This window comes from Saccopteryx bilineata, chromosome 10, assembly GCF_036850765.1.
Source record: "Saccopteryx bilineata isolate mSacBil1 chromosome 10, mSacBil1_pri_phased_curated, whole genome shotgun sequence".
NCBI classification, from domain to species: domain Eukaryota; kingdom Metazoa; phylum Chordata; class Mammalia; order Chiroptera; family Emballonuridae; genus Saccopteryx; species Saccopteryx bilineata.
The window spans coordinates 36180685-36202416 of record NC_089499.1 but is presented as its reverse complement, the minus strand read 5'-3'; the positions used below and the strand labels follow the sequence as shown (position 1 = coordinate 36202416).

Genomic DNA, 21732 nt, shown 5'->3' with positions numbered 1-21732 from the left:
AAGTGTCCAACTTATCTCAGAGTAAATAAAGGGCAGTCCTTGCTTAACATTGTCAATAGGTTCTTGGAACTGTGGCAAAATGACATATAATAAAACTAATTTTACCATAGGCTAATTGGTTTTTGTTTTTTGTATATTTCTGAAGTTGGAAACGGGGAGGCAGTCAGACAGACTCCGGCATGCGCCCGACCGCCCGACCGGGATCCACCCAGCACGCCCACCAGGGGGCGATGCTCTGCCCATCTGTTGTGACCAGAGCCATTCTAGCACCTGAGGCAGAGGCCATGGAGCCATCCTCAGCGCCCGGGCCAACTTTGCTCCAATGGAGCCTTGGCTGTGGGAGGGGAAGAGAGAGACAGAGAGGAAGGAGAGGGGGAAGGGTGGAGAAGCAGATGGGCGCTTCTCCTGTATGCCCTGGCCAGGAATCGAACCCAGACTCCTGCACGCCATGCCGACGCTTTACTACTGAGCCAACCGGCCAGCGCTGGCTAATTGGTTTTAACAAGACTTAAGTTCCTACAGTATCTCATCAAATTACATTTAATGAAATAATATTATTCGAGGATCTGCTGTATTTTAAAAACTTAAATTTCATAATGTAAGGTCCACATTTTTTTCTAGCTCAAATGGAACTCGCTTTTAAAAAACCAAAACACGCCTCACCTGTGGTGGCGCAGTGGATAAAGCATTGACCTGGAAATGCTGAGGTCGCCGGTTCGAAACCCTGGGCTTGCCTGGTCAAGGCACATATGGGAGTTGATGCTTCCAGCTCCTCCCCCCTTCTCTCTCTCTGTCTCTCCTCTCTCTCCCTTTCTGTCTCTCTCTCTCCTCTCTAAAAATGAATAAAATAAAATAAAAATTAAAAAAAAAAACACCAAAAACCAAAACACTTTATTTTTAGAGCAGTTTTAGGTTCACAGCAGTATTTTAAGGAAAAGACGCAGAGTTCCCAAATACTCCCTGTCACCACTATGCACAGCCTCCCCCATATCAACACCCGCCACCAAAGTGGTACATGTTACAACTGATGAACCTGCACAGATGCAACACTATCAACCAAGGTCCACAGTTTACATTAGGCTTCACTCATGGTGTATACTCCATGGGTTTGGACAACTGTACGACATGCATACACTATCACAGTATCATACAGAGTAGTTTCACAGCCCTGGACATCATCTGTACTCTGCCTATTCATCCTTCTCTCTTCCTGAAATCCTGGTAGCCACTGGTGTTTTTACTGTCTCCAAAGTGCTGCCTTTTCCACAATGTCATATAGTAGTTGAAATCATAACAGTATGTAGCCTTTTCAGATTGGTTTCTTTCATTCTGTAATATGCATTTAAATTTCCTCTATGTCTTTTCATGGCTTGATGATTCACTTCTGTTAGGCTTGATGATACATGTCTGCATGTATCAGTTTATTTATCCATTTAGCTACTGAAGGACCTATTGGTTGCTTCCAAGTTTTTGTAATTATGAGTAAAAAATAGATATCTATAGATATCTGTTAAAACCAATTAGCCAGATATCTATAGATATCTATAGATATCTGTGTGCAGGTTTTTGTGTGGACATAAGCTTTCAACTTCTTTGGATAAATTCTAAGGGGTGCAATTGCTGGATCATATGGTAAGAGGATGTTGAGTTTTGTAAAAAACCACAAAACCGTTTTCCAAAGTGGCTGTACCATTGTGCCTTCCCACTAGCAAAGAATGAGAGTTCCTATTGCTTTATACTCTCACTGTCCTTTGCTGTTGCCAGTGTTCTGGATTTTGGTCATTTCAATAGATGCAGAGTGGTAGCACTACATTTGCATTTCCACAATGACATGAAATGTGAAGCATCTTTCCAATTCCTCACTTGTCACCCGTACATCTTCTTTGGTGAGGTAGCTAAAGCTCCTTGACTCATTTTGCGTGTGTGCGTGTGTGTGTGTGTGTCAGAAACAGACAGACAGAGAGCGGGACAAATAAGGACAGACAGATAGGAAGGGAGAGAGATGAGAAGCATCAATTCTTCATTGTGGCTCCTTTCTTGTTCATTGATTGCTTTCTCATATGTGCCATGATGGGGTGGGGGGGAGGGCTACAGCAGAGTGAGTGACCCCTTGCTCAAGCCAGTGACCTTGGGCTTCAAGCGAGAGACCTTTGGGCTCATGTCTAATATCCCATGCTCAAGCTGGTGAGCCTGGACTCAAGCCGGCAACCTTATGGTTTCAAACCTGGGTCCTCTGTGTACCAGTCTGAAGCTCTATCCACTGTGCCACTACCTGGTCAGGCTTGACTCATATTTTAATCTGATTTTTTGTTGGTGTTGAGTTTTAAGGATTCTTTGTTTAATTTTGGTAACAGTCCTTTGTCAAATTATATCTTTTGCAGATATTTTCTCCCAACTTATCTCTACGTTTGTTTGACAGCATATTCCACAAAGCAGAAGTTGAGGCAATTACAGTTAAGTCCTCGAGTTACAAACATCTAACTCATGTACAACTCATACTTACAAATGGGGGGCCATAAGGGATTTTGGTAACCAACTGCTGTTGGACATCAGTGAAAATGATATCACAGAGTTATCTGACTCCCCTGACAAAGAACTAACCAACGAAGACCTTAAGAAACTAAAGCAGGAGATGACAGCATTTAGGAAAGAAAACAGGGACCTAGACCAGGGGTCCCCAAATTTTTTACACAGGGGGCCAGTTCACTGTCCCTCAGACCATTGGAGGGCCGGACTATAAAAAAAACTATGAACAAACCCCGATGCACACTGCATATATCTTATTTTAAAGTAGAAACACAAAACGGGAACAAATACAATATTTAAAATAAAGAACAAGTAAATTTAAATCAACAAACTGACCAGTATTTCAATGGGTACTATGGGCCTGCTTTTGGCTAATGAGATGGTCAATGTGCTCTTCTCACTGACCACCAATGAAAGAGGTGCCCCTTCCGGAAGTGCGGCGGGGGCTGGATAAATGGCCTCAGGGGGCCGCATGCGGCTTGTGGGCAGTAGTTTGGGGACCCCTGACCTAGACATTCCAGAACTGAAAAAGTGTTCTATAAGAGTTAGCTGGTGCTTTTAGTTTCATTGAAGCAAGAATGGTATAGAGGAGCAAGATCCTGATACAGAGAGGTTCACCAAAGTTCACTGTACAGTTACTGAAAACCTGAGATGCTACAAGGCCATTTATGATGAGAAAAAGAAAAGCTCTGTACAAACCTCCCTTGATGCCTACTTTAAGAAAATTACTATAGTAGCAGAATCAAACTCTGACTCTCTAACACCAGTCCCAGCCTCTCCAACAAGTCTTCTGCATCATCCAAAATAATAGTTTAAGGTTGTATTAGAAAATGTTTAAGTATTTGTATGTACAGAAAAATAAAAATAAATACTATGTTAAGACAATGTACCTGTTCGAACTTTTTATACAAATTCAACTTAAGAACAAACCTACAGAATCTATCTCATTTGTAACCTGGGGACTGCCTGTACACCTGAACTGATCTACAGATTAAATGCACTCCCTATCAAAATCCTAGCTGCCAGCCTGACCAGGCAGTGGTGCAGTGGATAAAGCGCTGGACTAGGACACAGAGGACAGAGGACCCAGGTTCGAAACCCTGAGGTCACCAGCTTGAGTGGGGGCTCGTCAGCTTGAGCACAGGGTCACTGGCTTGAGTGTGAGATCATAGACAAGACCCCCATGGTAGCTGACTTGAGCCCAAGGTCTTTGACTTGAGCAAGGGGTCACTTGCTCTGCTGTAGCACACGCCCCCCATGAAGGCACATATGAGAAAGCAATCAATGAACAACTAAGGAGACTAAGGAGCTGCAATGAAGAATTGATGTTTCTCATCACTCTCCCTTCCTGCTTGTCTGTCCCTATCTGTCTCTCTCTCTCTGTGTCACAAAAAAAAAAAAAAGAAAATCCCAGCTGCCATTTTAGTAAAGTGAAAGAAGACAGTGACAAAAGACCACATATTGTACAATTCCACTTACGTGAGATGTCCTAAATAAGGAAATCTGAGACAAAAAGTAGATTAGTAACTGCCAGATGCTGGGAAGAGGAGAGGGGAAGTAACTGCTAATATTTTTAGAGGAGGTGTTTTGGGCAGTTGTGAAGGTGTTCTCAAACAGTTTGTGGAGATGGTTCACAACTCTAAAAAACATTGATGAACATTTTTAAAGAATAAAATTTATGTTGTTTAAACTATCTTAATAAAGCTGCTATAAAAACAAAACAAAACATTTCAAGTATAAATGATGGAGGCAAGGAACTGATAGAAGAGAAACAGCTCTGTTTCACATTATTATAAAAAAGCAGAAGGAAAAAAGAGGATTTTCTTAAGTATTAGTCACTACTCTCTAAGAACACTAAAAAAGTTTTTCCAATGATCACAATTACTGACAAGCTCACAAAGCAAAAAGTATTACAGTAAGTTTGTTCTTAGAATTAATGCATCAGTATGCTGTAATTGCATTAAAAACAGAAGTTATATTATGATGATCAGAGCAATCTACTAGTTGAGGAAAAAATAAAAAATACACAATTGTTTAAGGCTGCTTAAAGAATTAGAGAGAATCATATTACCCTGGATATGTCAATTTTCTAACTTTGCTCAATGAAATTAACTTAAGAAAAAATTTCAAGACAAGTATTTTATAAGGATAACAATTATGCCCTCTATTTTAGGAGCTCACACAATTGATCTACTGAAAGGAAATAAAAGTAAACACTTAAATCTTCCCAAATTATAGTCAGTTTGCATGTGAAAACCAGAAATGCTACAGAATTCAGAGGTTGCACCACTCTAGAAGTTACCACACTATCACCTAACAAATGAAAAGAATAAAACCTATTTATTGGCTTAGTGCACGTCATGTTTTATCTACCTGAGGTCTAATCTGGAATAATGAAGTCACCTATTTGTCAAAATGTGGCACACTCATTTTAATTACTATTATTCAAAAGAGCCAAAATTAAACTTTTTTCTAATGGTCAACAACTGCTATTCATTAAATATCAGAAGTATTTAAGACATACTTTTAAAATCACAGACTTCATGTCATGTCATTTAATCCTTATAGCAATTTGAGGGGCAAGAATTACCATCCATTTTACAAAAAGGAAATAAAGCATCTAAACTTTGGTCTGACTCAACAAGCTGGCAAGCTATTAAAAAGTGTTACTACCTCCCTGCTCCTCCAGGAAAGGAAAAGATCAAACCCAATTTTTAAATTTAATTACACACCAAAAAACAGTTTACCAGAGGCACTATTTGTCTATTTTCTCTGACAGTCAAATGGATAGGAAAATGTATTGACTATACACAGGCTAATCTCTGGGCAATAAAGTTGTGAAATGAACACTATGTTACCACTGCATAACCTCAACAATTGAGAGCAATCAGAGGGTGGGTAACCAGTTTATTTTCCTTTTAATTATTATTTTTAATTCTTACCAAATCCCTTGCCAAGACAGATACAGAAAACCAGGCATGTCAAAAGAAAAAAAGAATAGTAATTATTCTAAATGTAGCATTTGTGCTTTAGATATGTATAGATGCTTTACAGAGGAGACAGCTAAATAGTATTATTGAGTTGTGTGATACAACTCAAGATATTGAAGGAATAATGCTTACAATAATACTTTAATAGAAGCACAGGAAAATAAAACCAACAGAAATACTTACTTTCCCCTCCATGAATGTTTTGTTGTGTAGAAACATGCCAAATCCTTATTTTCCCTGATTATGTTCATTTTGTGCTGAAACCTGAAAGATAAAAATATGGGTGAATTCAGTAGTGTTATCCTGAATTTCCTGAATTTCCCATATCATACTTTCATAACCTGCCATATGGTACTGATTTTAAGTCACAACTTTGTCTTACAAACCACAGGTTTAAAAGAACAAGGGACGGTCTAGACACTTATCAGAGCCTTTAGCACACTACATTGTAATTGTCTGCTCCCCTCCACTGCACTGGGTTTCCTGAGGACAAAAACAGTTCTCTATCAATATTGCAAGTGCAGAGAATCTAACAAAAAATGTTAGAGTAAATGAATCTTTAAATCTCACATTGCCAAACAATGCCTTGGTACAGGACAGACACCTGAAAATGTTTGCCAAGTATCAAACCAACTCGTAAGGTTTTCACTGAGGTGCTAAGTGATAGTGATGTTGCTGCCACTTTAAAGGGAACCTACTATAAATAAGATTTAACCTAAAGATAACAATATTTCTCATTATAAAAGTAATGCCCATCAGATCTGGCCAGGTGGCTCAGTGGATAGAGTGTCAACTGGTGCACTGGGATGGTGTGCACAGCTACCATATTTTACATAAAGTTATTCAATTCAAGTTGTATTTATCATAAAATTCATACAACTCATCACCGTCAAAACTCCCATCCATTAGCTTGTCCTTATTTGTGTCTGATGACGAATCACTGTCTTCAACAAGTGCAAAAACAAGTGCGAAAAAGTGGGAAATGCAAGTAAAAAAATCTACAACCACTGTATAAGACGCATCCAGTTTTTAGACCCCAAATTTTTCGGGAAAGGGTGAGTCTTATACCTTACACATGGGGAAACATGGTAAATGAAACAATGAGTTAATGTTTCTCTCTCTCTCTCTCTCTCTCTCTCAAATGGGGGGGGGGGGTAATGTAAACTGTATTAAGAAATCTAAAATGTTCATAAATATATAAACTTTCATCCTAGCGTTGAAAAACAATTATTCTAGCTTCTCCATTCAAGAAAAATAGGTGGCTTAAAAAGAAAACAAAAGCCAAAGTTGAGACTGTCATGCATACTGTACTGATTAATGCAGCTGCAGAAAACATTAACCTGTTCCCTTAGAATTAAATCTTGAGAAAATGATTCTTAAGGCTACATAATATTCCATTATATGACTATACTAAAACAAGTGCAGAAATTGAAATTACGTGTTTTGAAACTTTATAGCAGTTTGGTTAGTGAACTCTTCTGGTTAAACAGGATATATAACAGTTCAGGACTGTCAAACTTGTATGATGAATCACACACAGTATAAGCTTCCTACCAGCTTCATTATCAGGGACTACGCTATGTGCAGTATTTTATAATTAGCTGATTAGTTTACTGACTGTAACCCTGAAGTGTATGAAATTAATTCAGAATCCACAAAGAAAATTTAAATTTAGCTAAGTTTACAGGATAAATTGTTAATAAAAGACTGATGATAAAATTTTAAAACTAGCACATCATTTGCTTCATAGTGAATAAAACTGTAAAATAAATATGACCATTTATTTATTCTTTTGTGGCTTGGCTATATTTTCCTACCCTTAAAAATTAGAAATGCACTCTAAAAAATATTTTAAAGTTCATACCAGGCCCCCACCGGATAGCTCCGTGGTAGAGCATCGGCCCAGCGTGTCCTGGGTTCAACTTCCAGTCGGGGCACACAGGAGAAGCGACAATCTGCTTCTCCATCCCTAGCCCTCTTCTTTCTCTCTCTGTCTCTCTTTTCCTCCCGCAGCCATGGCTCGGTTGGAGTAAGTTGGCCCTGGCACTGACTATGGCTCAAGGATGGCTCCATGGCCTCACCTCAGGTGCTAAAATAGCTCAGTTGTTGAGCAACGAAGCAATGGACCCAGACGGGCAGAGCATCGCCCCAAAGGGGGCTTGCAGGTGGATCTTGGTTGGGGCACATGCAGGAGTCTGTCCCTTTGCCTCTCTGCTTCTCACTTAAGAAAAAAAAGATTTATACCAAAGTGTCAATAATGCAAAACAATGGTTAAAATTGTGATTCAATTAAGCTTTCTTGTTTTTTTATCTTTATACACTGGTCTCAATTTTTTTAATCAACAAATATTCTTTTCATAATTAGAATAAAACCATTTTCTTTCAAAAACATTTTTATAACAGCTTTTGAAACAATTTACCCACCATAAAATTCAACCTTTTACTTTTAATGTGTAAAAATTCAGGGTTTTTAGTATGTTCAGAGTTCTACAACATACACTACTATTTTTAGAACATTTTTATTGTCCCCCCAAAAAACTCTGTTAGCAGTCACTCCCCATTTCCCTTTACTCCCAGCACCTGGCAACCACTAATCTACTGTCACTGTGGGTTTGCTATTTTGGACATCTCATAATAAATGGCATCATACAATGTAGTTTTTGTGACTAGCTTTTTCACTTAGCATAACATTTTCACAGGTTATCCATGTTGTGTCATGGATTAGTTTCATATATATATATATATATATATATATATATATATAACCACCTTTTGTTTATCCATTCATCAGGTGATGAAAATTGGTGTTGATTCTACTTTTTGGCTTTATCAATCATACTGTTCTAACATTTGGTTTGTGTAAACATGTTTTATTTCTCTTGGATATATACCTGAGCAGTAAAAGCATTTTCAAAGACATCTCTGTTTTGAAATTGCTTTTTTTATTCCTTCTACATTTCTTTACATTAGTAACTTACTGAAGACTTCTGTACTCTATGTAGAGTGCTCTTCCTCTAGATATCTATTGGGTTGGCAAGAAAGTAATTTCGGTTTTATAGTGTGAAATAACTTTTTGTACAAAGAATAAACTTTAATCAATTATATATTTTACATTTTGTTCAATGACCTCTTGCCATCTTTCCTGCAGCTTCATGATTCCACATTCATAGAAATTTTGATCCTTATCAACAAAAAACTGAACCAAGTGCGATTTAAGGTCATCATCATTTGTTAAGTTTTACCATTCAAAGAGTTTTCAAACTTCAAAATAAATGGTAATCAGATGGTGCCAAGTCAGGGCTGTATGGGGGATGCAACATCACTTCCCAACCAAGCTCCAGTAATTTCCCACGAGTTACTAAAGATGTGTCAGGCTTTGCATTATCACGGTGGAACACAAGTCCTTGGCGATTTGCCAATTCTGGCGGGTTTTCTCTGATTGCTTCATCCAGTTTCATTAGTTGTTGACAGTAAACATCTGAATTGATCGTCTTGTTTCTTGGAAGCAGCTCAAAATACACAACACCTTTGTAGTCCCACCAAATTGACAGCATGACCTTTTTTTGATGCAATTCATCTTTAGATGTGGTTTGTGCTGGTTCATCACGCTTGGACCACGATTGTTTTCAAATGATGTTACTGTAGATGATCCATTTTTCATCACCTGTGATGATTCTTTTCAAAAAAGGGTCGGTTTCATTGCACTTGAGATGCATATTGCAAATATTGATTTGTGTTACGTGAATCTCTTTCAATTCATGAGGAACCCAATATCGAGCTTCTTAGTGAGTCCAAGACATTTTAAGTGATTTTCAATTGTTGTGCGCAATACATTAAACCTCTCTGCAATCTCTCAAACAGTTACATGACGATTCTCTTCAATTATGGCTTTGATTTGGTCATCATCAACTTCAGTAGGTTGACCAGAACGTTGGTCATCTTTGAGTGAAAAATCTCCAGAATTTTTTAAACCAATTCTGACATGTGTTCTGTTATGCAATGAACACCATATAAACCTCACATATCTTTTTGTGAGCCTCAGCAGCTTTCTTTCCTTTACGGAAATAAAAAAGTAAAATATGCCAAAAATGTTCGTTTCTGCATTCCCTGTTAAAATTAACCCTAAACTAATGGCTACAAACAAAATTACGCACAACTTGCTTCTAAAGTAACCTAAATGTGACTGATATCAAATGTCAAAAGGAAAAAAACATAACACTGACAGAATCCTTCAAAACAATTACAACGCTATGTGACAATCGAAAATACTTTTTTGCCAATACAATATATGGCTCACATCTTCACCTCAAATCTGTGTTCAGCTGTCACCTTTACAATGATGCCTACTCTACTATCTTGTTTTAGATTGTAACCACCCTCCTCATTCTACCCTCTCTAGCCCATCTGACTCATTTTTCCTCCATGGCACCTTTCATTTTATAGTTTAATGTGCAATTTACCATATTTACTATTTATTAATCCTATCAGAATATCTAGAGAGGTGTTTATGTCTGTTAAGCTCAGATGGATATAGACAGATGAATCTCTATCTCTATCTGTTTATCTCTCCACAGAGCCTGTAAGAGTGCCTGACACAAAACAGGTATTCAAGTAAATATCTGAGGGACTGAATGAAATGAAGCAATGCCGTGAGAAATTCTGATGTCCACGTCAAAGCTGATGTTATAAGATATACTCCCAAGAGCTTTTCCAGAGAAGACACCAAATGGCAGATGATGCCGGTGCTGTGGGAGGGCCCAGAGGCCCGGGGGGCCCTGGCTCTGCTTAAAAAAAAAAAAAATGTATTCCCAAGAGAGGTTTTGTCAAATTATCTAGAAAAGCATCAATTCATGCTCTGAAGAACAAGAGAACCACAGTGACACCAGTTTAGAGAAACCTTTATTGCTACCAGAAAGGAAATTTCTCTGAACAGTCAACTGACATCTTCCTCCAAGTATGTATAGAGACAGCTAAATATAGTCCTGCCAGTTGGTACATTGTTTTGCTTCTTTTTCTGGACTGTGTATCTGGGATGACACAGGCACCCAATCAAAACTAATATTAAACAAGCAACCACTATTCCTGCCTTCTGAATCATTTGTACCAAATTATACTGCTTAAATGAAATATAAGATCTCTGAGAATGTACCCAAAAAGTGAAAAATAAAGGTTGACAGATATTTTCCCCTTATATAGTTGAAGACTGGAACAAAGGAGAAAAGAAAAAGTGATGGACTGATATTGAAGAGTGGAGGTTGGATTCCTAATCTGTAATCTGATATATTGGAATGACTGACTCTGTACCAAAGGGCTTGCTTGGCAAAACTGACAAAAAGAAACTATATTTTAGCAAAGACTGGCTGATATAATTAAGAAACTTTAAAATTAAAATGAAAGTAAGAGAAATACAATATTTTTAAATTGCACTACAAAGAATATAGGGTAAGACCCAGAAAAAAATAAATGGCTAATACATCCTGAGGGGTCAGGGTTGGGGGATTGTTGGGAGGTAGGAAGAGAAGCAAAATAATCTCAAAAATAAAAACAAAGCAAATTTAAGAATTAAAAAACCTAAAGAATGACCATATAAGTAGCACTGATTTAGAGGAATATGTAGCTCAAACAGATCTTTTATGAGGAACACTAAAACAAGTTTATATCAAGAAGGCTTAAGTACAACTCTTTGGAGATTAAGTTAGGATGATGAAAGCACCACAGAGTTCTTAGGTTAGAACAGCCAGGGCTAGAATTGATAAAAAGAGAACGGAAGAGAAGACATGATACATTAATATAAAATTAAACTACTAGAAGACATACCAATAGGCCAAAATGTACATAAAAAGATATTCAATGGGCCCTGGCCGGTTGGCTCAGCGGCAGAGCATCGACCTAGCGTGCGGAGGACCCGGGTTCGATTCCCGGCCAGGGCACACAGGAGAAGCGCCCATTAGCTTCTCCACCCCTCCGCCGCGCCTTCCTCTCTTTCTCTCTCTTCCCCTCCCGCAGCCAAGGCTCCATTGGAGCAAAGATGGCCCGGGCGCTGGGGATGGCTCTGTGGCCTCTGCCTCAGGCGCTAGAGTGGCTCTGGTCGCAACATGGCAACACCAAGGATGGGCAGAGCATCGCCCCCTGGTGGGCAGAGCGTCGCCCTGGTGGGCGTGCCGGGTGGATCCCGGTCGGGCGCATGCGGGAGTCTGTCTGACTGTCTCTCCCTGTTTCCAGCTTCAGAAAAATGAAAAAGAAAAAAAAAAAAAAAAAAAAAGATATTCAATGTTGCTATCAGGGAAATGAAACTCAAAACCGCAAGATACCGCCTCACACCAATTAAGATGTCTATTATATTATCAAAAAAAGGACAAGTTTCGGTGAGGGTGTAGAGAAATAAGGACCCTTGTATACTGTTGTTGGGAATGTAAAATGGTGCAAATGCTATGTAGAACAGTACTGAAGCTCTTCAAAAAATTAGAAATAGGAGAGACAAGATGACGCTAGAGTAGGCGGACGTACCAACATCTACCTCCCAGAACCAAAGTGGATTACAAACTAATTTTAAGAACTATCATCTGGAAAAACCAACTTTGGACTAAACTAAGAGGACTCTTCAACCAAGGAACACTGAAGAAGCCACACCGAGACTGCTTAGTGTATCCCAAGGTTCTCTTTACCACACCACAGTCGCAGAGCTCCAGGGAAAAGCAACCTGGTCTCATCTCTCCAGGCAGAGGAGAACAGAAGCTCCATATCCACACATGCTGCAAATGGCTTTTCCAGTCTACCTGAATCATTACCAGCTAGAAGCAGCGGTCATTGGGACTTGAACATGAGCTGTAAAGTATAGAATGGTGACAACAATTCCAGTGCCATGAGGACTTTTCCTGGATGAGGACTTTTCTGGACTCCTGCTCCCTGTGACAGCTCCTAACAGACTAAACTGTGGTTGGGTTGCATATTTCAGGGATTTGGCATGGTGATGGGGCCAACTTGGACTTGGTGAACATGTTAAGAACACTACTCTTTTATGGATTCTTGCTGTATTGGCCAAGAGTTTGCTTAAAGGCTTTTAATCACTGTAAAAAAAAATAGAAGACTGGATAAAGAAGATGGGGTACATATACACCACGGTATACTATTCAGCTAGAAGAAATGATGACATCGGATCACTTACAGCAGAATGGTGGAATATTGATAACAGTATGCGGAGTGAAATAAGTGAATCAGAAAAAAACAAGAACTGCAGGATTCCATACATTGGTGGGACATAAAAATGAGACTAAGAGACATGGACAGGAGTGGGGTGGTTACGGGGGGTGGGGGGAGGGAAGGAGGGAGAGGGGGAGGGGGAGGAGTACAAAGAAAACTGAATAGAGGGTGACAGAGGACGATCTCTCTTTGGGTGATGGGTATGCAACAGAACTAAATGACAAGATAACCTGGAAATGTTTTCTTTGAATATATGTACCCTGATTTATTGATGTCACCCCATTATAATAAAAATTTATTTATATAAAAAAAAATTAGAAATAGAACTACCCTACGGTCTTGCAAACAAACTTCTGGATATTTATCCAAAAGAACTAAAATTAGATCTCAAAGAAATAGCACTCCCATATTCATTGCAGCATTATTCATAATAGCCAAGATGTGGAAACAACCTAAATGTCCATCAAGGGATAAGTGAATAAAGGAAAAAATACACATACACACACACACACACACACACACACACACAGAATACTATTCATCCCTGAAAAAGAAGGAAATCCTGCAACATGTGACATCATGAGTGAACTTTGCAGGCATTATACTCAGTGAAATAAGTCACTCACAGAAGTACAAATGCTGCATGATTCCAACTATATGAATTACCTAAAATATTCAAACATACAAAAGCAAAGAGTAGAATGGTGGTTGCTAAACTACGGTAAGGAGGAAATGAGGACTATGCAAGATGAACACATTCTAGAGCTCTGCTGTACAGCAGGGGTAGTCAACCTGGTCCCTCCGCCCACTAGTGGGCGTTCTAGCTTTCAGGGTGGGCGGGAGCGAAGCAACCAAAGTATAAATAAAAAGATAGATTTAACTACAGTAAGTTGTTTTATAAAGATTTGTTCTGCTAAACTTAGTGAAAATCCGACATAAAATACATGGTAAGTAATTATTATTATATGCTTTAACTTGCTGTAACTTTGCTTTATAAATTTTATAAAGTAAAGTTACTTCCCTACTTTATAAATCACCATTACTGTGGAACCAGTGGGCGGTTAGAAAATTTTACTACTAACAGAGATACAAAAGTGGGCGGTAGTTATAAAAAGGTTGACTACCCCTGCTGTACAGCCTGTGTCTACAGCTAACAAGATTGCAGCACATACTTTAAACATCTGTTAAGACGACAGATCTCCTGGTAAGTGTTCTCACAAGAAAATAAAATTTAAAAAATAAAAAGTATTTCTGACTACCTGGACTGTTAAATGAAATGCTGTATTCCTGATGCAGATGGCAATGCTAACAGTAAAATACAATATAGGATTAATAAAGCACTTCAATACTCTAAGAGAATATACTGGTGTCAACAGAAGTTCCTACTGTATTGCCAAAATCAAGCACACCTGTTAAATGTCTCTACTACTTCAGGAAACAAGTGATATTGCTATTCTACATCTAATTCTGAATAACAACCATTCAAAAAAGACTAGTAAATGGAAGTACTATACATGGTAGAAAATTGCCCCTCTATCTGAAAAGCTGGCCTTCAACCATGTAATTTCTAAGTAATGGTATATTGGAGAAGAGGAGGAGATACTTACCTAAGTAGCCAAATCAACCCTAGAAATAATGGAAAAATTTAATGCTATTATTAGTGTCTGTATCTACTCAAAATGGAAATCAGAATAGCGCTTTTCCAATTCAAACCCTCAGTAAAGATTATCCTAAAAGTGGGAAGGTTAGGGGATCCTAATGAAAAAATGTATGACATATCCTTAAATTATGCAACAGTTAGCTTTTATCAATCACATATTAATGCTAGGCACTTACCGCACGTTTATCTATTTTTCATTGTATCCCTATAACAAAACTACGATACATGTATGATTATCCTCAAATGACTGACAAGAAAGCTGCTAGAGAAATTAAATCACTTCTCCAGGTCACACAGCTGGTAAGTGGTTAGATCAGACTTTGGACTCAACCTGCTTAACTCTACACTCTATGTACTTAACTTAAACTACCTTCCCTCGAATTTAGGAAATCAAAATAAAGTCATTCTGACCATGTAATTATAGACTGATCATTTGAAAGCACATTCCTAGATTTAGAACTAATTCCAATTATTTATCTTCACCTGAAAATATAATTAAGCACTTGTTGGAAACCCACAATTCCAAACAGTGAAACAAATGATCATACTGAACATGGAGCAAAAAATAAATAAAAGAAAAATGAAGCCTCAAATGCTGAAAAACTACCATTTAAAAGTAAATCTTGGCCTGACCTGTGGTGGCGCAGTGGATAAAACGTCGACCTGGAAATGCTGAGGTCGCCGGTTCGAAACCCTGGGCTTACCTGGTCAAGGCACATATGGGAGTTGATGCTTCCAGCTCCTCCCCCCTTCTTTCTCTCTGTCTCTCTCTCTCTCTCCTCTCTAAAAATGAATAAATAAAATATAAAATAAATAAATAAATAAAAAATTGTAAAAGTAAATCTTAAAATATTTCCATCTATATAGATAAACTTTAAACTTTTTAAAACAAAGTGTTCAAAACAAACATGACAGAAATTTGCTACCAATACATAATTTCAAGATGATCTTTAAGGAAAGTTCAAAAACAGGAAAAAATACTATTTTAATTAGCATTGAGCTTTAAAAAATAACAGATCAATGAGATCTGAGGCTGGGGCCTACTTCTCAACCACTCTAAATTACTAAATTTTCAAGCAAATCTCTTTTAAAAACTCAGTAAAAACTCAACTACTTTGTGATAATATCATTTCTTTAATGAAGGCAATTGGTCTGGAACTATTTTTCACTCCATGAGGATACCTCAGTAGTGGATAATGGCAATGAACAAATATCAGAAAAATAGGACAAGAACATTTGTACTATGTATCAAAGTGAGAGAACAACCAATTAGAAAATAAATGAAGGGCCCCTCCAAGGGTAGTGGTCAAGGGATGATTGATTCACTCTGGCAAGACAGACTTGGAATACCTCCCCCCATGGCATATAGCAGAGCTGCTATTCCATCCACTAAATGTTACTTAATGACTAGCACAAGAAGCTACATTAATATATACACTGAAGTAGTTTTAATAATCTATCACCAAGGAAAGGGTGGTGAATTTTAAAAACATTACATATGGCCAAAGACAGACTAGTAATAAATAACTGCCATTTATTGGCTGCACTGACTTTGAACAAAAGTTTCTTAATGTCTTTACAGTTCATTTATAAAATATAGATGAGAATATCTTTCTCAAAGGGCTATGGTAAGTACTATACGGTATGAGATAACTTGAATAAAGGGGTTAGTACGAGGCTTGGCTTAGAATAAGCACTCAAAACTATTAACGCAACCATAATAATCATTATCAACTTGAAATATACTACCCCAATAGCAACAGTTATTTTTAGTATTTCTATTACCTCTTTCATTTTCAAGATTACTTATAGGCTCCTGTACATATTAAGACATTTTTGGGGAAAGTTATCATTATTAAATTACTTAATTTTACCTGTCTTCTTTTATCTATTAATTTTAATCCTTGTACTATTCAATGTATATCATTAATGTTCATCACCTAGACTTTCTACCTTTAAAAGTAGTGTTCTATTGATTTAATCAGTACTCATGGTGTTTACCTTCTCATTCAAAAATAACTATACCGCCCTGGCCGGTTGGCTCAGCGGTAGAGCGTCGGCCTAGTGTGCGGAGGACCCGGGTTCGATTCCCGGCCAGGGCACATAGGAGAAGCGCCCATTTGCTTCTCCACCCCTCCGCCGCGCCTTCCTCTCTGTCTCTCTCTTCCCCTCCCGCAGCCAAGGCTCCATTGGAGCAAAGATGGCCCGGGCGCTGGGGTTGGCTCTGTGGCCTCTGCCTCAGACGCTAGAGTGGCTCTGGTCGCAACATGGCGACGCCCAGGGTGGGCAGAGCATCGCCCCCTGGTGGGCAGAGCGTCGCCCCCTGGTGGGCGTGCCGGGTGGATCCCGGTCGGGCGCATGCGGGAGTCTGTCTGACTGTCTCTCCCTGTTTCCAGCTTCAGAAAAATGCAAAAAATAAAAAAATAAAAAAATAACTATACCAAAATATCATATTTCTTAAACTGGTCAGAGTATACAGGGTGTCATTACTTTATTATTTTATTCTTTAAAATGTACATTTGCTAAAACATTTAAAAGGAAAAAAATATATACTAAAGGTAATCACGAGAGCTGAAATTTTTAAAAATTATCTTATCAACTATAACCTAACACTTAAGCTTTTATTTCAACTTTATTCCTACAGAAGACTACTATTTTGCAAGACAATCTTAATTACTGCATTTTATCTACTGCGCCACCACCCGGTCAGGCCCTTAATTACTGCATTTTAAATACCCTCCACTTAGAGATTTTGAATCTTTTTTTTTTTTAATAACCTTTTTTTAAATTTTTTTAAATTTTATTTATTCATTTTAGAGAGGAGAGAGAAAGGGAGAGAGAGACAGAGAGGGAGAGAGAGAGAGAAGGTGGGGAGGAGCTGGAAGCATCAACTCCCATATGTGCCTTGACCAGGCAAGCCCAGGGTTTCGAACCGGCGACCTCAGCATTTCCAGGTCGACACTTTATCCACTGCGCCACCACAGGTCAGGAGATTTTGAATCTTAATTAGAAATGTTTCTTTACATGAAACCAATCTAATATTTCAAAATTATAATGTATGTGTGATGCCTATAAGTTAACTATAGTTTAAGAAACTTTTGGAAAAAATAACTTCACCCCACAAAAATAATCTCCATTCAATATCTTCTCTGTACATATTTCTTTGAAAAACTCTAAAAGTGGTTCTAAAATTATTGCTAATAGGCAAAAACTCTTAAGCAACTATATAATTCCCTTTAAAATTGATGAAAACCTTTACAATTTTTATCATCAAGCAACTCGAGCATCAAGCAGGTCACACCAATAATCACTTATAGGCAGATTCTATATACCAATAAACTGTCCAACTAAAAGAAAATGTAAAGTTTGTTGGAACACACCTTGGTAGCAGCCATATCACCAGTATTTGCCATCCAGCCAGTTGAGACACTATTCAAATTAGCAAGTTCAAACTAATGACTTAAATTTCACCTCCTTCACTTCTGCAACTGTCCCACTTCAAATTTTCAAAGACCTACCCCAACATTTTCATGAGAAAAAAGTTTACATGCTGATTTTAACTAACTCACATCGAAAGTGTCTCCAATTTTTGCAATTCGGCTTCAGTTTTTTGCATTCTGTATCCTAACATTACAACATCAACAGAACCTTTTTGCAACTTCTCAGTTTGTTCTCCTGGGACAACTGTAGTAAGGGTTTAAACAGTCAAATGGAGAGCAACACAGGCATTATGGCTAGTTTCACCATTTTCAATGAATTCCTTGCTTTATACTTTCGAACAATATTTAACATTCTCACATTAACCAATTTATGACTGGCTTTAACACTGACAATCCATTTAACATCTTTTATAGATAATCCTTTATAGATAAAATGAGAATGATCTTGTAGGAGATAAGATTTTGACACAAAACTGCAAGATCTGAGAGTCTGCAGACCAGAAGCCTACATCAAATTGACACTAAAAATAAAAAACAAGAAGAAGGAACTTAACAGTACAGGCACCCAAGCAGGTTATTGCTGAGGTATAAGCAAAAGAATCTGCACACAGAGAAAAATTACGTTGTGCGCACATGGCTTATGTTCAGTAAAAACTTGAACAGAACACTCATTTAGCCAAGAATGAAAATGTTTATTCAGAAAAATAATACATTAGTGAATGAATTAAGGAACTAGCTATATGCTTTAAACCATGTATTTTGCATGACCAACTGGAACTGATTTTTACACAAATATGAAAACTTCCTAAGAACAGATATGATACTAATTTTTCCATTTTGAGTTCATAGAAGAAAGAATAAACTTTTTCATTGTTAACTCTGCTCTTAAGTAATGAATTAAAAACAAGAGTTTGTCTTAAAATGCATCAAAAACTAAGGACAGAAAGATGGAAAACTATATATAAATATAGCAAGTATAGCCCTGGCCACACAGTTTGGCCGGTAGGAACATTGTCCTGAAGTACAGAAGTTGCCAGTTCGATCCCCGGTCAGGGCACATACAGGAACAGCTCCATGTCCCCCCCCCCCTCTTTTCTTTACGCTCTCGCTATATCAATAAATAAAAGTTAATAAAAAAAAAAAGTAAGTATAGTAAAACATTAATGTGAGAATTTTAGAGGTGGGTTATATGGGTATCTAAAGTAAAGTTCTTTTAATCTGGCTGTAGGTGAAACCTTTTATGTTGGGGAACACTGCCTTAGCTCTTATTTTCTGACCTAACTCTCCTACAAAAGAAACACTTTTTCTGCTACTTTATAAAACTACATCTGAAAATATGGTAGATATTCACATGATAAGAACTAATTTATGAATGTACTACTTCCTTATACAGAAATATCCTATTGAAAATACAGGGGGAAGAAGAACCATTGCTAAAGCAAAGGCTAATCCTTTGTGTAATCAATTTTGAGTAACAACAGAAAGAATATTACTGGCTTCTTAAAGACCTACTTATATTTATAAGTGGATTCAAAATCTGAGTGAATTTTATCACCAGGCCAGTTTAGTTTCAAATAAAAGGTAAAAAAACATAAATGGTTAACAGAACATTAATTTTTACCCAAATTAAAAAGCTATAACTAGATGGTCTTAGAATGTGCTGTGTATGGGAGAAACTTTTAACTTTAATCTTCTTTCTTTAATTTTCAACTTCATGTTTTAATATGTAACTCAATTATAAGGAAAAGCATTTCCTTCTAAATAAACAAATTAGTATGCACAATGTTTACAATAACCTATGTTAAACAGCTATAAAATAGATCACAAAGTAAAGTTTTAGTACATCCCTTCTTAGCTCTTGCTGAAGAACCCCATAACTCCAGGGATAACATCATTAGAGAAAGCCAGTGGCACTGTCAAAAAGTTAAGCTGAAAATCGTATCTCCAAATAACCACTCAGAAGTTATAATAATCAAACATTTGCATTGTCCGTCACATCAAAATATTTTTTAAAATACTTCCCTCACCATAGGGTAGGGCAAAATTATCTAAGACCCCCACCCCATCCTTTTAAAAAAATTCTATGCCTTTCCAAATAGAAACTGTACATATATTCATGAAATTAAAGGGCAAGAGAAATTCAAAAGCAACCCCTAAATCTGAAGAAACACTTTTAGTAGTGTCTTAATTGAGAAAGGGGCAAGCATATATAGAACAGAAGTTAATTTTGTTGGCTTTATTTATTCAATATAATCAAATATTGAAAAAGATACCTGTCTTCATATTTTAATCATACATATGCTGATTTCATCTGAGGGAGTAATTCTTATTTCTCACAAAATAGACATGTCGTAAAAAAAAAAAAAAAAAAAAAAAAAAAATTAACATTGTTTCCAAGATGCAAGACTATGACTCTTTTCTTTCCAGAACTTAAAAATGCCTTGAAATATTTACCTGAAAAAAAAACTTAAGAAATGTGTCGTTCACTTAAGTAACTCTGTGAAGTCAATGCTATATAGATCAGTGGTCCTCAACCCCCAGGCCGCGGTACCGGTCCGCAGAGAAAGAATAAATAACTTACATTATTTTCGTTTTATATTTAAGTCTGAACGATGTTTTGTTTTTAAAAAATGACCAGATTTCCTCTGTTACATCCGTCTAAGACTCACTCTAGATACTTGTCTTGTAAGTTCGACAATTATATTTAAAAATATCATGGTTTTTTACGCCGGTTGCATAATTTTATTTTGCGTGTTTATCCGTCCCGCCCTAAAGGCCAGTCTGTGAAAATATTTTCTGACATTAAACCGGTCCGTGGCCCAAAAAAGGTTGGGGACCACTGCTATAGATCATTTACTTATTTTTGTACATATTCTTGAAACTTTTTAGACCTAATTTCTATTCTATTTTTGAAGCTAACCTGACTTATGCAAAAACAAATTGTACTAGTTCAATAAACTCAACAGCTCACAAATAGTCACTTAATAATCTTGCTCTATTATAGACTGTACTGGGTAAAAGAAATTTTCAATTACCATATTTTAACTTTTAGCTAGGTTGTTTTGTTTTTTTATCAGTACAGTGCGGGACAAAATTTCCTAAGCATATGAAAAATACAACTTAAGGGTTTACACTAAGTATCCTAATATCCAAACATTATTTTCTTTCTATTTCATAAAAGACAAGGTATTTAAATTGCTACCATTCCCCTTTCACCAAACACAAAATAGCAACCTGTAAGTTTCCAGTTTGGCTCAGAAATAGCCCTATTATTCCTAACTCTGCCACAGGGCTTCAGTTTACAGAACGCTCCCAAATCTATCAGTTAACTTAAAAAAAGAAGAAAACACGAAAATTCCACTTTTTAACATTAAACCTGGAAGCGCTCCGGTTTTGGGGAGAAATGGCTTACCTATTCTAAGATTTTATAAACATCCAAAAGACATTCTGTATCTTGACTAGAAGTTGGAGGAAGAGAGAAACCCACAGCACTAACAGACTAAGGAATATAAGTCTGAAATCCATGTGAAAGATCTTAAATTTTAATATAATTAGGAAGGAATTTATTAAATATTAGAAAAAGTCTCTTACATTCATAACTTTATGAATCCTTCAATTATGTCCTAACAACTCTACCTGACAAAATCAGAACATCAAAACAGTTATTTTAGATTTCTTTAGGGGTTTTGTTTTCAATCTGCTCATCAAAATATCAAATTCTTACTGACCAAATGCAAAGAGATACTGCCAACGGGCAAGTGCTAAATATGTGAACATCGCTTCGGCAGTGTGATCTACGTCCAAGAGCAACTGAGAGTTCTGAGACAGCATCCCACTGATTTTAGGCTGTTTTAGAAATCACTTTCTTTATAAGTAGGCCATAAAAATACAAGTAAAACTCAAATAGGTAGCCTGGT

At 37.2% G+C, this 21732-nt stretch overlaps 1 protein-coding gene and 1 non-coding gene across 4 annotated transcripts in view; one reads left to right on the top strand and one right to left on the bottom strand.

The window, feature by feature from the left end:
- The window catches only part of DNAJC13 (DnaJ heat shock protein family (Hsp40) member C13), a 134174-nt gene that overhangs the window by 106231 nt on the left and 6211 nt on the right, over nucleotides 1–21732 (bottom strand). Inside the window, exons 2-4 of one of the 3 annotated variants that reach the window (XM_066244407.1) lie at nucleotides 15080–15158; nucleotides 7598–7737; nucleotides 5700–5780 (exon numbers count right to left, since the gene is read on the bottom strand). In XM_066244407.1, coding sequence (XP_066100504.1) covers nucleotides 5700–5767 — 68 coding nt within the window. In that variant the 5' untranslated portion in view covers nucleotides 5768–5780; nucleotides 7598–7737; nucleotides 15080–15158. The remainder of the gene's footprint in view (nucleotides 1–5699; nucleotides 5781–7597; nucleotides 7738–15079; nucleotides 15159–21732) is intronic. The other 2 variants (XM_066244406.1, XM_066244405.1) reach the window with 2 other exon arrangements.
- Nucleotides 16402–16477, top strand: TRNAT-AGU (transfer RNA threonine (anticodon AGU)). Its single transcript has one exon. It is a non-coding gene; the product is annotated as a tRNA-Thr (tRNA).